Source organism: Nicotiana tabacum, chromosome 10, assembly GCF_000715075.1.
Source record: "Nicotiana tabacum cultivar K326 chromosome 10, ASM71507v2, whole genome shotgun sequence".
NCBI lineage: Eukaryota > Viridiplantae > Streptophyta > Magnoliopsida > Solanales > Solanaceae > Nicotiana > Nicotiana tabacum.
The window spans coordinates 20,827,605-20,845,722 of record NC_134089.1 but is presented as its reverse complement, the minus strand read 5'-3'; the positions used below and the strand labels follow the sequence as shown (position 1 = coordinate 20,845,722).

The following is an 18,118-nucleotide window of genomic DNA, read 5'->3' as shown; positions in this document are numbered from 1 at the left end:
AAGCGCTATCTGGTCAAAAGTAGTGTGTCTTAGACACATTTTTGAAAGGTTGAGTGTATAAAAGGTTTTCCGTGAAGGAGAGGTGTGTAACAAGGATTTCGCTCCAAGGTTGATGGGTAAACTATGTATTTTGCCTTGTTTTTATAATTTCAAATTTAACGTTTCTGCATTAATGAATTCATTCTTCTTCTATTGGCCTGTAACTATCATAAATGAGGATTTTGTGCATGTAAATAACTGGACTAATTTGTTTGATCTTTGCTACAATTCACCCTAAGGCTCTTTCGCGTGCTTTTAGTACTTCAATTAATCTATTTTTTTTTCTGGAGTAAGAAAATATGAAATTATTATTGAAAATAATTCTCGTTCAAGATAAACATATTTTAGATGAGAATGGAAGACTTTAAGTTTAGTTTTTTTATTGAATTTCTTTAGATTGCATCTCCTCATCCTAAAATTTTTTCCAATCTTTTAGCTTTACTGGGTTCATCATCTTATGTGGTGCCTAATTTGGCCAACTATCTTTTGATTGACTCTGAAATTAATTGATCGTCATATGCAAGATCAATGATCATTCGATCAAAAAGGGTATTATTTCAAAAGGGTATATTAAAAAGACTAAAATTGCACTAATTTTAAAATTGTCATTATGTTCTAAAATAAAAACCATTAGAAGTGACTATGGGTGCAAATCGCCCTATTCGTGCCAGGCAACTAAGCAAATGCCTAAGCCCACCCAACCTCCAACTAAGGTTACAAACAAACCAAGGGTGAACTAACCACGGTTACTCTCTTCGCAATTAGCTCTCATTCTCAGATCAGCTCAATCTCTAGGGTTTCGAACCGCGAAATTATTGATTTTTGTCATCAAATCACTTGAATTTTCAATTTATTTCTTCGTGCAGATTACTTTATAGATCGGTATATGGAAACCCAACCATTAATGGAATTTCCTCGGAGAAATATAGATAAGCGACCTCGAAAACGGCCTCGTTTGGCATGGGACGTAGGGCCTCCAATTCAGCCTCCAATTCCACCAATTCCCAAGGTTTGATTTCAATAATATATATAATAATTTTGACTGATATTTTATTGTGTTTTTATTCTTCTTTATTTGGTGGAATTTGAAGTCTGTTTATGACTAAAAAATTGCTAATAATATGTGATTAAGAGTTCTTTTGTTTTGAGCAAAATATGAAATTTGTAATGTGACAGTCATAGGGAAGTTGTAGAGGTACTTGTGAAATTCGATTTAGATGCGAACATCAAGAATGGTGATAAAAGCCTGTAAGGCCTAGAAGGATAAAGTTGGTTAGTGACTGGTTGCTTGTGAGAAGATGTAGGTGGTTTCGGTAAGGCCTTTCATTTCTCCCCATTTAAAGGGTGCTAAATTACGGGTCTTGAGTAGCTTATTCCTAAAAAGATTATAAACTTACAGTTCTTGAGTGACTTAAATTTTAGCCTAAGATTGCTTTCGAAGTCAAAATATTAATGGGAATAAGGATAAAAACTCAATATGGAGCTGTATGGGGAAAAGAAAGTTCTTTTTCCTTCATAATATAGCATCAGGCATAAAGTTTAAGTGTTGAGGCAAAGTTGCTTGAAAGGTTTATTTGTTATGAAAGGATTCTCCAGTTCCCGAAGGTAAGTATGCATTTCCAAATGTGTATCTTAGACTTTGTTTAAGATATCAGAGCGAAGAAAATGTGTTCAAAACAATCACTATGTACATGTTAGGATACAGGACACGCATTAAACGGTGTTTGAGAATAATTTCACTGTCAACCGCTGGACATTCATATGTGTCTTTAGTGACCTTTTAAATTGAGCAATGTAAGGTGAATTTTGTGAAAGGATGTTGAAATTCAGAAAAGCTTAATTTATTTAGTTCAAACAGTTCATTTAAAAGAAAGATTGAAAGAAAGAAGATAAAATCAACACAAACGGGTGAGAAAGGATATATAAGTCGATATAGTTGCAGTAGAATAAATGTATGCTTCTGGAATCTTTATCACGCAACCTCCTATGTTTAGAGAAAATAATGTCACCATGTCCTAGTCCTTTTAGCACTGCTTTTATCTATGTCTATGCTGCATAGGTTAATGGAAACTATTGCAAAACATGATCTAGACATACTGCCCCTTCCTGAGCCGAGGGTCTATTGGAAACAGCCTCTTTACCTGCATTAGGTAGGGGTAAGGTCTGCGTACTGACTACCCTCCCCAAACCCCACATGTTGGGATCAAACTGGGTTAGTTGTTGTTGTTGTTGATCTAGACATACTGTCCCAAAGTATCATACTCACATCATTTCCTCTATCACACATAGGAGTAAGGTGTTGATATGCTATAGGCATACTGTTGCAGAATATGGTTACATGTACTATTGCAAAACATGATGTAGTCCATATCAGTAAATAAATATTTCATGGCCTTTGATATGCTATATGAATTATGTCATTCAAGGGAAAAGGCATTGAGGCAAAATGTACTAACATATTTCTATTCAATCTAGGTTCTTCCAACAATATACTGTGGGCAAGAGTTTGGGAACGGAGCATTGCTGAACTATGCTTATTCTTCAATATATTACAAGGGTATCCCTCATAATGGATCTCCTCCTCGGAGACCAGATGATAAAGATGGCCACTATGTTTTTGCGATTGGGGAAACCTTAACTCTTCGCTGTAAGTTGTTGCCGTTTCTTCCCTTAAAATTAATTAATTTCTAGGTAACTCCACATTATAAGTCTATCAGGATTTTCAATAAGTCCGAAAAGGTGATTCTGTCTTTCTTCTGGTCGGCAAAGGCCTTTCCATTATCTTTTTTTTTGACTTGTATATATGAAAAGTTGCACTTTTGAATTTCGACTATTCTTACCTAAGATCGACATTCCTACCGTCCCTTCTATCCAATGATTTAGAACCTTAGCATCTAAATGTTTTTCACATTGGTTTCTTCAACTTGACTCTAGTATTTGACAAATTGCACAAGCCAGTAGTATTTCAAGTAGTACTAAGCATTCTAGATGTGCATCTGTAAGTGTCTTAGGAAAGGAGATTTGCACCTATATGTGAGTTACAATGCTGCAAACTCTGATTTGAGCTGGCAATTGTTGAATTAGCCTTGGTCGAGGATATAAGGGTACCAACTAGTTAACTTTTTTTTTTTGCCTCTCTTTTTTACTGATTAAAAAAAGTAATCTCCATTCTGTTCTGGCAGAGGGAGATTCTTGGCTTTCTAGGTATGCATGTAGGACCTAGTTTTGTTCCCTGGTCATCTTTATCGAAAGGATTAAGGCCATCGATCTCTCCATTAGTTGCATGATGCGCCTTTTCCACATCTGTGATACTGAGTGCATTCAGGAACTTACATACACCCATAAATAATTGACTATCCGCTCGAGGAATATTAATCCCCGTGTTTTGGATATTCTGTTCAACTACCGTCATGTCAACAATGCTCTTCTATCAGAGTAATATAGGGTGGCACAATTTCTTTTCCCAATTATCACCTTAACCTAAATTTGGCGTACAGACATCTACGGTTAGCGTGATGATCACATGCACCAACATGATTATCATGTGAATTATTATGTCCGTAAAATATGTTTCTCTTTTGTAATCCACTCATTTCTGTATTTGCAGATAGGATACTCAGCAAAATGGGGGAAGGTTAGTTACCCCCTCTCTCTTTTCTTTTCCCGAGTCTTTTCCCCCTTTGCTTGTTATGTTTTTGAGAGGGGTTGTTTATTGGGTTTTATATGAGTATAATGTCGTACCTTTTTTTTTTAATTGAAGCAATCTTTATTGATGTAGCTATTTTTTCCCCAGGCCTGCTTAAAATCATTTTTTTGATAGTCTTTTTTTCTTGAAAACATTCACATGTTTTTGTTGATTTATTCCTGCTATTTTCCATTTTGTCTGAGGTAAACTTTTGTCTCTTTGCCCTTCCAGGGTAGGGGTAAGGCTACGTACATCCTACCCTCCCCAGACCCCACCTGTGGGATTTGTAGGATTACACTGGGTTGTTGTTGTAAACTTTTGGCTGTAAAAAGAAATGGCCTATGAAATATGTTACTCAGTATTTTTTCAATTTAGTTTCACTGAGTATTGACAGAAAAATGAATAGTTCTTCGCTTATCAAGGTTGGTACTTTTGGTAGTATCTATTGACAGGATCCCCTATTATATAGGAATATTAAAATACTTCTAGAGAAGTTTCCTAATATTGTGCTTGTACTTCCCATGAGACATTTTAGTTCATTTATTTAGCTGTATCTATTTGATACCTAATTGCAGGGACTTTTGGACAAGTCCTTGAATGCCTAGACAATGAAACAAAGGAACTTGTGGCAATTAAAGTTGTTCGTTCTATACATAAATACCGAGAAGCGGCAATGATTGAAATAGATGTCCTTCAGAAACTTGCCAGGCATGATCTTGGTGGCAAACAGTAAGAATCATCTTTCCTTTTGTGTTCCTTTACTGACAGCCGAAATTGAAGTGATTCTAGTACCACTGCTTTTATCCTTGCAGTTGTGTGCAAATAAGGAATTGGTTTGACTATCGTAATCATATATGTATTGTAAGTACTTAGTGCTTATGATTTGATTGGATTTGGAGGGGCAGCTAACTCCTTATATGATATTCTGGGAGTAAAAACTTGAGGATCGATTTAATTGGTCTTAACAGGTTTTTGAGAAGCTTGGTCCAAGCTTATACGATTTTCTTCGCAAAAACAGCTATCGTTCATTTCCCATTGATCTTGTCCGGGAGTTTGGCAGACAACTTTTGGAGTCTGTAGCATGTGTGTGAACTGATCTTTACCACACTTCTCTTTTAATTTTCAGAAGCTTTGTGAGGCTCAGATCGTGTTACCATTTAAAGTTGGATTTTATGTTGCACATATGATTACTATTGGAGCAAGGGAGCTTCTCTACTTATGCTTGCAAATATTTATTCTAGGAATATTGATGTCCATTAACTCTAGCAGTTTGCTCATTCCTATTTCTTGTGACAGTTATGCATGATCTGCGACTGATTCACACTGATCTGAAGCCAGAAAATATTCTCCTTGTTTCGTCAGAGTATCTTAAAGTTCCAGATTACAAGGTAACACATCATTTAGTTTGTCTGTCTTATTGAAATTGCTTTTCAATAGCATTGTGATTATTAGAGTCAACTAGTATAGAGAATGCAAACTAAAGTTTTCTTGGAACATTTTCTTCTGATCTCTCTGGCTCTATTAGTCTATCTCAGTGTTATCAAAGGCGAAAAGCGCAAAAAAGCTCTAAGGTCCGAGGGGGCTTTAAGTGCAAAGCGCAAATAAAGCGTAGGCTTTAATGAGAAAAGGCGCAACCGGAGAAAAAGTAAAAATATGTATATGTAGTCCAAGACTAATAATTATACGTATGAATAACAAATATATGAACAAAGAAATTACAAAAAAATTACGATAAAGTGAAATATCAATTGTTTAATGTCGCCTTTTCAGGATTACACTCATTGATAAGGAAAAATATGCCTTAGAGCTTTGATGCGACACTAAAGCGCCCACAAAGCGAGGCGAAGCGCTCAACATGTTTTGAGCCTCGCTTCAGGGCTTAAGCGCGCCTTTGACAACACTGGTCAATCTCTCGATGCAATTGGCATATGTAATGGAGGGACGGAGGGAGGGAGAGATTATAGCAATGGATTTTCTCCATTTCAGACTGGATATCATGATTTTTATTTTGTAATTATGCTAAAACTCCTAAGATGCAATACCAATTTTACTGCGTCTTTATGATCTCATGTTGCTTTTCCAACTCCTCCTGTTTTCGGTGAATAGAGCATTTCCTTTAACACAAGATTTTTCCTTCTCAAAGAACTCCACCTCTTGTAAAAAGATTTCGAATCCTATTGTGTTGATTTTTTTTTTTGGGTAATTAAACAATTTCGTTAATCACCAAAGTAGAGAATTACAAAGCAAAGCTTAGCCAAACACAGACAACTTTCAAAAAAGAAAGAAATTAACAGCAAACCAAATCTCTATGTCCTTGTCTAGATACTATGGAGCACACCGCCTAAGGAGGGTTTCTCCTATTTCTGTAACAAGGCATAGGTCTTACTAGAAAACAAATAAACTCAAAACTCAAAAACAAGAAACTAGAAAGAATATGACTGTAGCAAAGTCCTGAATCCAGCAGTAGTTCTGACATTGCAAATACAGGCAACACTTCTAGCAATGCTATCCACCTCTCTGCTCACCTTCTCAAAAATTCTTTGATTTCTTTCCAACCAAATAGCCTGCACAGTCTCTGCATACACTATCCTGAATATTGGAGCATGCTATGCCTTCCCATTTGGAGTTCTTGACAACCTATTGTCTTGATTTTGATGTTACATTTTGTCACTTTGCTTTTTACAGTCCTGACTCTTATCTAGTCTGCTAAACTGAAAGCTTTTACTCTTAGCCTAGTTGTTTTGAATTAGAAAATGCGGCCAACCATATTGTGTCAACATCATAGCATTAGGGGGAAGATGCAGATAAAAGGCCAATCGTCTGATGTCAGTTTCTACGGCATAAGTAAGCTAAGTCATCCATTTAAATATCAGACTTAAAAAAAGTCATCCATTTAGGATGAGGGAATAAGAACAAAGGGTGAAAAATTAATCAAGCCTCTCTGACTTTGCTGTGCTCATCACCGTCTAAAACAGATTAAACAGTAATCTATTGCTCTCCCTTGTCGCCCAATTTCATGAAATGAATAAATGATACATATTTTATGCACCCGCTTGATCGATCCAGATTTTCAATGTAAATCATAGTATTAAATATGAAGTGGGGAGGTAAATAGACATCATTCACTTAGTATTCGTTCCAATTTTCATATTTTTACTATGAGCACCCTCGTTAATGTAAGATTTAAGGTTTATTACATTCCAATCAGTGAGTGCCATAGAAGTGGGTGCATTTAACCTTTTTTGAGACATTGAAAATTATTAAAGAGTATGGAGAAAATGTTGATCTTTTAAGAGTGTGTTATTCTTTTGGGATGACCAGCAAAAGAAAGTAGAAATACTTTCTTTGCGGGGGTGGGATGGGGTGGGAGGTGGGTGGGGGGTTGTCAATCCTTTTGGGGAAGTAAGGCTGTATTGTGGTCCGGGCCCAGGCCAAACGGGTCAGGCCTAACGGTCCCAATGGGTGGAACCGGCCCACTGTGGTCCTAAGCCCACATGGTCCCGGGCTAAATGGGCCGGGCCCACGGGCCTAAACGGGCCTTTTCGTTCCGGGCTATTTTTTTAATTTTTTTTTATTTAAGACAATTTCTTGTAAACTATATATGTATATACTAATATAAATTGCTTATATATAGCTATATATATATATATATAGTATGTATATATAATTATATATTGCCTTATATAATATATAGCTTATATATATTATATATACTATATCTATATCTATAATATATATATCTACAGAGTTTATATGTATTAGATATATAATATATTTACTATATCAAATTTAAACACAAAATAAATTGCAAAGAAATATTCAAGGGAATGTCTTATAATTTTTATTGTTACGACATTAACAAAAAATGGCAATATCTTTCTTAGTCTTCCTCCCCCCAATGGAATGAGCACAATAAGGTACTAATACCACCATTAAAAGGAAAAAAAACTAAGGAAGATGTGCCAAAATACAAGTTACATATTAGTCTATGTATTATCTGTAACAAATCTCATAAATCCTTCAAGGTCCGGAGGAATTTCCTTTGGTGGTGGTGGAAAAGAAGCTTGTTCATCACCACTTCCGGGCGAAGCAACATCCTGCGCAAGTTCCACTAGCATTTCTTCATAAGTTTCGTCTATCTTCGGTTGTGATTCTGCAAGTCCAAAATTTCTTCTTTCCGAACGGATCCAATCTCTGAAGAGTACTGATCTTTCCAAGCTCTCCCTCATAGATGCTCTATGATCATCGATTTGAAGTCTCGCTTGACTGAAAGCGCTCTCCGATGCCACTGTTGAAGCTTGAACACTTAAAATATCTCAAGCCATCCTTGAAAGAACCAGATAATATTTTTGTTTGTCCTTCCACCATTCCAAAACATCGAAGGAGCCGTCGGGATTCTCTGATTCAAGTCCATGCGACAAATAAACTTGAAGCTTATTTAGTTGTGAACTATCACCAATATTATCACCTTGAGAACCCCTGAACTCCGTCCAAGAACTAAGGGCTTTTAGGCCCACAGTTCTTTTAGATGATTGCGAACTAGATGAAGTAGGAGTTGGAACATTTGGTCTAGCATGATCTAAGGCAAGTTGATAAGCATTATAAATTGTTTGAGCATTTATTTTAATTGAGGCTTTTGCATCTCCAAGTGTAGCAAATTCCTCAGCTGAAAGTGATAAAGCGTTATAAATTTTTGAATACCAAAAGTGAGGACCTCCTAATTTCATTGTACGATTTAACACTGCAGCAACACCAAAAATAGGGGGACAGGGAAAAAATATTTTTTAAACTTAGCTTTCATAGAATCAATAGCAAGTTGATAAATTACCCCACCCTCTGAAAATTGAGTAAACAAATCTGCAAGTGCTGCAATATAAACTAAACAGTTAGAAATAGTAGGATAATATTGCCCAGATAATTCATTTGTAGCAACATGAAATTGTTCTAAAAAGTCTACAAGCATTTTAACATTAGTCCAATCTTGATTTGTAAGGTGCTCATCATCATCACGTACACGAGCATTATACGCTGCGCTTATTGGGTTCCTATATTCATATGCAACAACTAAACTTTCATACATGTAATTCCATCTAGTCGGACAAGGTTTAAGAACCTTTATTCTCTAAGGCCAAATTCATCACATTTTTTAAAATAGTCTCTAAGTCTACTTCTACGGTTTGAATAAAAAAGTCAATTAAGAGCCATTTTAACCTTTTCAATTTCTACATTTAAAACTTTCATACCATCACCGACGATTAAATGGTAAATATGACAAATACATCTAACATGAAAAATATTACTAAATGCAGGATTTAGTGTAGTTGTAAGCAAGCCTATAGCGTTAGTGTTACTAGAAGCATTATCCATTGAAACGACACAATTTTATCTCTAATGCAAAAATATCTACAAATATCTGCAACTGTGTTAGTAATAAACTTACCTGTGTGGCGTGAATTAATTATTCTATAAGCAATAATGCGCTTTTGCATTATCCAGTCCTCATCTATCCAATGACTTGTAACAGTTAGATAATCACAGTCATTACCACTTCTACCAATATCAGTAGTAATAGCAATGCGACAATCTATATGAGTAAATAAATAGCGCAAATATTGTTCATATTCATGTTTATATTTATAAATATCGCTCTTTACGGTTGCGCGAGGCCATCCTTTATAAGTAGGATTAAAAACTCTTCTAATATAATGCACAAAATGAGGGTTAGAAGGAAAACTATAGGGTAAGCACATAACAGTAACCATTTTTGCCAATTCTTCACGATCTTTATTTGGATCATAATATAAAATGCCACCGGTAACAGTGTTAATTCCCGGTTGAACTAGATTTGACCCTGTACTAGGGTTAACCGTACTATCTACACTTGTCCCCTCTTGCGCAGCTTTCATTTGTAAATATCTAGCTTTATCTCTAGGGTGTGTCTTTATGTGTCTAGTCAAACTACCCGTACCGCTACGGTCTCCAGTAAATTTATGAGCCATCAAAGACCCACAAGTTTTACACTTAGCCTTATTTTGTTCTCTTAGTTAAGTAAAAAGCTGCCAAACAAGAGATGTTTCGGGCCGTTTAGAAGGTTGTCTATTAAAAGTAGGGATGACTACAGGAGGGTCAGGCTGGGCATCAGTTGGGGTTATTAACAGGACTAGTAGGTGTATCATCTAAATCCGATTGCGTTTCATCTGAATCATCATTTTCCTCTACATTTTCAAAGATAGTTTGATTAAGATAAAGAGCATTTATAACTTCTTCATTTAATTGTTGACCTGATGCAACATCATGGCAAAATTGACTATGGAAAAATTGAAAACAAGGGTTATCACTATCAAGAATAACAGGTGGAGGACGGGTAACAGGTCTGGGTCGGGGAGCCGGGGGAAGAGTAGTAGCTTGGCGACTAGATTCACCAATTTTAGATTTTCCCTTACCCTTACCCTTACCCCCAAATATTTTTTTCAAAGAAAAGTCCATATTAATTATAATTATACTAAATAAAACACACAAAACTATAATATTAAAACTTAAGAGTTGGAACGAGTTTACCGAATTGACGAACAACTTCTTGAAAATTGAATATCGTTGAAGACTTGAATACTTCAATTCACCAACTTCACAATTTTTTACGAAATTGCAATAATAAAGTAAGCAATTATAGAAGAAAATTAGAGAGATTGATGAATTTGTGAGTAAAAATGAAAGAATAAGGGGGTATTTATAGTTGAGAATAAGGAAAAAGTGTATTATAAAAAGTTTGGGGTTAAAACAAAGTTTGGGGGCTAAATGGCTATTTTTTAAACTTCCCAACGGCTGAAATTAAGGGCCCGTTAGGCCCGGTTGAACCGGCCCAGGCCCTCCTGCCGGTCCCGGGCTCGCGGTCTATTTGTGTAGGACCGTCCCACAGTGGGCCTCAAAGATGGTTTGAGACCGGCCCGTTTGAACCGGAATGTTTGGCCCATTAGGCCCGTGGTCTCACGGGCCCAGGGCGGTCCCGGGCCCGGCCTGGCCCACAATACAGCCCTATGGGGAAGGAATTTCCCTAGTATAAAAAATGTTTGTGAAACTAAACTAATGTTTGTGGAACTTTATTTTTATGTACTTTGAAGTAACATATTCTCTGCTTTGTCTGTTTTTCTTGTTTTTAACTCTGAAACAGGAGATCAAGCAAGTTCATTTTTGTTCTTCTTTCTTCTTCTCAATATTTTCATATGAGCTGCATTTGTATGTTTTGTAAAACTTACCAATGGTTCCATCTAGTTGGTTGGTTAGGAAGTAGAAACAAGAATTTAGCACAGAGAACGTATAACATAGCATGTTTTATAACATAGCATGTTCTTTGTTTTTGAAATGGCATATCATCTAGATGGTGATTGTTTTCTTATTTCTCCCCTTTCTGCAACGTGAAAAGTCTTTACTACTGATGTCACTTTCCCGCTGTTGCTATGAAGTTCCTGCTGCGACCTGCAAAAGATGGTTCCTACTTCAAGAATGTACCAACGTCAAGTGCTATTAAGCTCATTGACTTCGGCAGTACTACGTTTGAACATCAGGATCATACTTATGTGGTGTCTACACGTCATTACCGTGCTCCAGAGGTTATTTTAGGTAGCCACTATCTCATTTCAGATTTGCATTTTTTTAGTTGCTTGCCAGTCTTTTAGTTTGTTTTATGCTGTTTTTATAGGTCTTGGATGGAACTATCCTTGTGATATGTGGAGTATAGGTTGCATACTTGTTGAGCTTTGCTCTGTAAGTGAGAGTTAATTATGTGTATGGTTTTACATTCGTGTTTGTTATTTATCTTGTTTGTTTGTTACGTTTTATTTGTTTTTTTCTCCCAAACAGAGCATTTAAGATATTGAGGATTCTTATAGCTGATCCAAACTAGCTTGGGATTGAGGCGTATTTTTTTTTTTTTTTCTTTGCTTGTATTGTCATGAGATAATGATTGGTAGGGCTGCTAGGTTCTTTATGATTATCTTCGTCAGTTACTATACAATATACTACCATCAAACTTAGTTACGTGAAGTAAGAGGATAGAGGACTATTATGCCATCAGATCTGGCCTAATTGTCTAAATGGCAACACGATATACAACATTTGCTCCTGATGCTATTTTGTCCATAATACACATAATACCCCCAGACGAGGGCTTTAAAGTGCCATTAACGAGTACCCAATGAGGTGATACTGGAGAAAAATTGTTATGCTACAATTCCGCACCACCATCAAACTTTGTAACGTGAAGGGAAGAGGCTAGAGGACTACTAATCGTCTAAATGGCAACATAATATGCAACAGTAGCTCCTGATGCTATTTAACCATAAAACCCCCAGACTGAGGGCTTTGAAGTGATTATTTACCATTAGTGAGTACCCAATGAGGTGAGACTGGAGAAAACTGTTATACCACAGTTTCACGATGATTCCTGTGAATCACCCTTGACCTATTGAATACAGTGGCTATAGTCAACAAAAATCCATGGACAAATCATCCTTTTACCTGTAGTCAATAGGCTCAGCTTGTTTCCCTTGATAAGGCGGTCATAATTCAGTGATGCACGGGTGCTTTCTGAAAATGATTCTAACCTTTCGGTTAGAAATGAAAGAAATGTTTTTTATCTGTCACATGGTTCTTTCATTTAAATGGATTAGTTATCTTCCTTTTCCTATTAATGTCTGACAAGATCTCGGGGCAACTCCATGAATATAATAAGCAACCCTTATTTGAAAATGTGGGTAAGTTATTGCAAAAATTAGGGGTGACTACATAATGCTTGAAATGGATTCTTGTTTCTCATTATCGAAAAAAAGGATTCTTGTTTGTCATGCCAGCATCCCTTGTGTGCTGTCTAGTTAAATTTTCTCCTCGGGATTGCTTTATTCCTGTGATCTCAGGTTTAATCTAGGTTTAGATATCTTTTTCTTTGCCAAACATTCTTATGTTTGTTGCTCTATAAGCTACTTATATTTCTTTCTGATTTTGCTGTCAAAAGTTTGCACATCTGATATGATTATTTTATAAAATTTCATTTTCTAACTTTTGATTTTATAAAATTTCGTTTAAAAAAAATACCCCGATGGACATATAGGGTGAGGCTCTTTTTCAAACACATGAGAACTTAGAACATCTCGCAATGATGGAAAAGGTGCTAGGGCCTCTTCCTCAGCACATGTCTGTGAGAGCTGAGTAAGATTTTGCTTTCTTTTGATTTTATTGATAGTTTATGTTATTTCATCAAATAGCACAAGTTTTATTTGCCTCACTTTTTGTAGCCGCCGTGCTGAGAAATATTTTAGAAGGGGTGCAAGGTTGGATTGGCCAGAGCGTGCAACTTCAAGTGAAAGTATGAGGGCTGTCTGGAAATTGCCTCGTCTCCAGGTAATTCCTGAATCTAAGCTCTATCTGGAGGTGCAAAATCGTTTTGTTCTTAATCTGGTGAGATAGAATTTCACGAGGCCTTGTTGCGAGTGTTAAGCTTCTCAAGGAGCACAAGTGCAGATTTGTGAATTTTGCTTTTAGTGTGTAGGATTTATCTTAATACTTTATCTGTTCTTCTTTCGGTTTTGGTCTTCCCTAGCTTCTAGCAACTGCTTTCACAAATGTAATTGCCTATAGTTTGAGTTGGAAGTTTGAAAAGCTATAGTAAGCACTGTGAAGAATACATCTTTCATGTTTTCTGGTGTTCTCTTTTTCACCCTCAGCCGCTTGTATAATTGTTTAATTAGGTTTCTCCTTTTCTCCGAGGAAAATGATGGATTTTGGGGCAGCATTAATATATCTTGATAACGAGAAGTTTCCCTACTGCCTGTACATTGTTGAGTGGTTTGACTAAATGAAACCGCATGATTGGATAATGTAGTTTGTTTGCTGTACTGATCCATTGGTTTATATCGTTGAGAGTTGCTTCATTGATAATGGATCTATGAGTGATTTGAAGCTTTAATATTCTACTTTTTCTTTAAATTACTTTCCATTTATTGAGTTGTTTTTTCTTTCTTTCATATTCCAGAACCTAATAATGCAGCATGTGGACCACTCTGCTGGAGATCTCATTGATCTTCTGCAAGGGCTGCTTTGTTATGACCCAACAGAACGGCTGAAAGCTAGAGAAGCATTACGGCACCCCTTCTTCACTAGAGACCTGAGAAGGTGTGGTTATCCAATGTAATTGACAACCTCTTATTTTAATCTGTGTTTCAGTTGAAAAGATGTGTGAATGAGTCCTTATTATGAAATTTCCCCCCTCCTGCACGGGAAAAAAAGAATAAAAAGAAGAAAATGAAATAAAAAGCAAATCCCAAGGAAGAAGATAGAAGATCAAGGTAGGGATGCACGCGTAATATTTCCAGTATGCCTGTCCTTGTATAGTGTTGCTTCTCTTGTCAGCTCTTTTTTTTTTTTTTTTGGGCACTTGTTGCACTAATCATCCTGATCTCTCATCTGTTGCTATGTTCTTTGGCACTTCTTTTTGGTTCTTTCATGGTGTGATAATATGAAACTAATGTTGGTGGATTATTTAAATAAGTGGTAAAGTATTGCTCAATACTCGTGAGTCGGGAGTAGGGGGACGAGAGTGCTGTTATGAATTTAGTAGATGTTGGATTTGCAAAAGTGAGTAATTTAAAGTGGACGAGAATTTCATTTCCAGATATATGTAGTACTCTTTATTATTAAATACTTGTGAGAATTTGGACCAACAACGCAGTATAAATTCTGTAGATGTTGGATCCTAAAGTGATTTTAAGTGCAAAAGGTGGAGATTTTCCTGGATTATATGTACCCCATTAGGAAGGTTAAAATTTGCATTTCTTTTGACAGCCTTAAACAGGCTCACTTTAACGAAATTAATACCCTTGGAGTGTTTCATGTGCTGATCTGTCAGCTTGTTCCGTTGCTTTCTTCCTCTAATTGTGTTAATCTCTTATTCTGTTATTCCTTCCTTGAACTTTTAAAATGAACAGTGTCTACGGCTGTGCGCCCTACTGAGAAGAGTAAATCACCTATTCCTTATACAGTTAAACCTCTCTATAACAACATCCCTATATAACAACACTTCACTATAAAAGCCGAGCTTTTTCCGGAATCAAATTTCATGTTATGTTATATTATATGTTCTCTATAACAACACTTCGCTATAACATTCAAAAATATTCGAAACGAGGCTGTTATAGAGAAGTTTGACTGTAATTATTATTCTTTTAAAAAAAACACTTGTCCCTTACCACAGTACGGTTAATACTCTTTTACTGTCTGGGAATACTCTTTTTTGCTTTTTTCTTTTGGAACAAAATGGCCTGGGAATCCTGTTTCTGGAGATGGTGTGGGCGAGAGTGGGTGGCCTCTACGTATTGTTGACTGATAGGGGTTGGTCAAGCCTTATCGACGGTGGTGGATCCAGGATTTGAAGACCGTGGGTTCTGTTAAAATGTGGTCAGCCTTATTGACGCTAATGGATCCAGGATCTGAACACCACGGGTTCAACTGAAGTCAGTACCGTGTTTGTTAACTGATAGGGGTTGGTCGAGCCTTTCAAATGGTGGCGGATTCCTGGATTTGAACACCGTGGATTCTACTAAAAGTTGGAGCTACGAAAAACTATATAAAGGGATGTAGCTTGTGTGACTCGAACCCAGAGCTACCATGTGGTTAGCCTCCACTCTCAAGGTTTTCACCACTGAGCTAAATACTTATCTAATGTTATGGGTTCATATTCTGTTTCTCTCACTTTTAGTTAGCATTTCACATTTTCGCCTAAACCCACTGGCTTGAAACTAATTTTCCTGGGAAGAAATGTTATCCCTATGCAATGCATATAGAGGCAAGTTTCTGAATGGTTGGTTCTTTAGTTGTCTTTCATTTTAGCAATTGAGCAAATCATTTATAAGTGCAATGTTTAGATAAAACTTGAAGATAATGTTCTCTTTTAGAGCGTAATAAGTGGCTTGTCTTGACAGCAAGCACCATTTGGTGATTTTTCTGGTGCATTTCTATAGTCTGCTGTATTTTCATATAGCCGCTAATGAGTTAGAGTGACGATCCTTACTTACCAAGGCTCAAATCCTACCGGTGTTATTTCCATTTGCTTAAGTTTTGGTGGGCTGATTACCTCATTTGCGGTAGTGAGAGGCAGCAAATAACCAGTGAATATGCAGAGATGCGCATAAGCTGGTTTGAACGCCTCCATTTTGCAAAAAAAGGAAGAGAAGTCTGTCCTACGTGTGGGCACTCGCTCATGCATGAAGAGAAAAAGGTTTGTATCTCTACTTCGTGTTATGTTAGCTTTCTCAATCTGTGATTCAAAACCCCAACCTTTGATTTCCTACTAATTTTGCGAGGCTGGGATCTACTTCCCGAAATCATGTCTCATTTCTACTGCTGTCTCGAAGTCAATAGGCAAAAGCTATGGGAGCCATTTTTGCTCACTTTAAATTCATTTGTACTGATTTGAAACTAGTGATACTTAATTGCATGTGATTTTACACTAGCTGGGGTGGAGACAATAGGTCTTACACAAGCATTACCCAACGGATTATAGAGTTAGTTTCTTTTTTTAACTGTTTGGTGTAAGGTATGCGTATACTTTGATTTGGGTCCACATGTTATTACTTGTTTTATGTGACCTATCAAAGCTTCGATAAGTACCTACAAGTGGGTTTGAGGTGATTTTGATCGTGTAAAAGTTTTTATGCTATCAGTAGATTGAAGTTAAAGCTCATAATTAGACCCTGCCACGAGACAACGATACAATGACACGTTCCATGAACTGCAAATAAAATTGTTTGGTCCAAATAATCTTTTGAATAGATTGCTATGGACTTTGTGGTTTATATTGGTTAGAAGGTTTGGAGGAAGATGTTGACATGTTCTTCAATTTGGCTTCTTCACGTTTTTGAACGAACATTATGTTAGATGAATATTGATTGGGATATGATATGATGACTCCATTGGGAAATAACAATGGCCCATTTATCTATTTAAAGTGCACATGTTAACGTCAAGATATGAAGGTCTCTTGACAACTTATCTTACTATTTTTGAATACTAATCTACTTTCTAATACGTAAAGGTTAGGTATACGCCTTCTATGCCTAATTTTCCCCTCCCTTTATAGAGAGAATTACATTGTAGATCACTTATTTAATGACTTGCCTTAATTTATTAATCTTTCTCTCTCACCATTATACTAAATTTATAGTTTTTCACTACTAATTTCTGCCATATTTTTAGCCTTCCAAATCTTAAAAAGTGTTGACCTGATTTGTTTTGTGGAATCAACAGAGATGGAGTCATTTTCTTTTTCTTTTTACTGATCTCTTTCTAATGTGAAGATGCATTGGAATTCCAATTACTTCATGAAAGCATTACCAGGAGGGGCCTTCTTCCAATTAATACTTGATCTTTTGTCTTAAATAAATGACAACTTAAGAGATCAACAAATAAAAAAGAAAAAGAAATGGTACAATCTGGTGGCCTGCAATAGCTGGAATTAAAGTTTACCAGTTCAAATTTTCTATTCACCAGATTTGCTTGAGCATTTAAATATCTTTTAGTAACTAGCCTTAAGCTACGCTCGATGCACGTGTACTTTGTCTTATTGACTATGAATTTATTTAAAATTTGTGTTTGAATTACAAAATAAAAGTGCAAGTTCCTCAAAATGATTATGAATGTTGATCGTGTATAACTAATTAAATAATGAAAGAAATTGTCTCAAAATTCTTAAATATCAATTAATAGTCCAACCTAAAATTCGTTTCAACTTTATAATTTCATAACTTAATTCCACAAGTTATTATGCTTCTTTTTAATTTGAGGAAGAACTCATATAAGTACAAGTAATAATCTTTGAATTTCAAATGATCACATAAACCAAAGTGCAATGAAAGTCCAAAAAATACATAAAAAAGAGTACTAAAGCAAGCTAGCGATAGAATTTAAAACTGATGGATGGCTCATGTATGACATATTTATTCAAGAGACCTAATAATTAGAATTAGAACTGAAAGTGTATATTTGGTTTTGAAGTGATACTATTCAAGTGGAATTAATATTTGAATGATTCTATTATTGGCTAACTTTAAATATATGAAACATTAATTATCTCTGGGCAATGTAAAATCTATTTTAAAGTGTTGCAACACATGTATTCCGTCTAAAATTGAAGGGCACATCCTCTAGTTTTTACGAAAAATATAGTCATTTGTGACATAATAGTAATACGAAATTTAAAATGAAAAGATATTTATTATATGTTTTTATCACGATTCTTCGAGGAGCCGTCTAGTTAGCACAAATTTATTAAAAAAATGAATCTTTCTTTTAGAGATGTCGAATGAAGAGGTTGGTCTTATAGTTCCTAGAAGAAAAAAATAATAATTA

General features: G+C 35.9%; 1 protein-coding gene across 1 annotated transcript; it reads left to right on the top strand.

Annotated features, from left to right (window-relative positions):
- Positions 1 to 720: 720 nt before the first annotated feature.
- On the top strand, positions 721 to 14,279 carry LOC107815871 (serine/threonine-protein kinase AFC1). Its single transcript, XM_016641517.2, has 12 exons — positions 721 to 1,048; positions 2,515 to 2,686; positions 3,647 to 3,673; positions 4,300 to 4,453; positions 4,537 to 4,585; positions 4,693 to 4,807; positions 5,021 to 5,112; positions 11,185 to 11,341; positions 11,421 to 11,485; positions 12,828 to 12,925; positions 13,012 to 13,117; positions 13,749 to 14,279. Exons 1-12 carry the CDS (start codon positions 926 to 928, stop codon positions 13,905 to 13,907), a joined length of 1,317 nt encoding a protein of 438 aa, XP_016497003.1. The 5' UTR covers positions 721 to 925; the 3' UTR covers positions 13,908 to 14,279.
- Positions 14,280 to 18,118: the final 3,839 nt, after the last annotated feature.

What these genes read in the sequence shown, in the direction of transcription:
- LOC107815871 (XM_016641517.2), top strand. Translation starts at nt 926, where the DNA reads ATGGAAACCCAACCATTAATGGAATTTCCTCGGAGAAATATAGATAAG. An exon ending in GGAAACCTTAACTCTTCGCT is followed by an intron (nt 2,687 to 3,646) that starts GTAAGTTGTTGC and finishes CTGTATTTGCAG; the next exon opens with ATAGGATACTCAGCAAAATG. An exon ending in CATGATCTTGGTGGCAAACA is followed by an intron (nt 4,454 to 4,536) that starts GTAAGAATCATC and finishes TTATCCTTGCAG; the next exon opens with TTGTGTGCAAATAAGGAATT.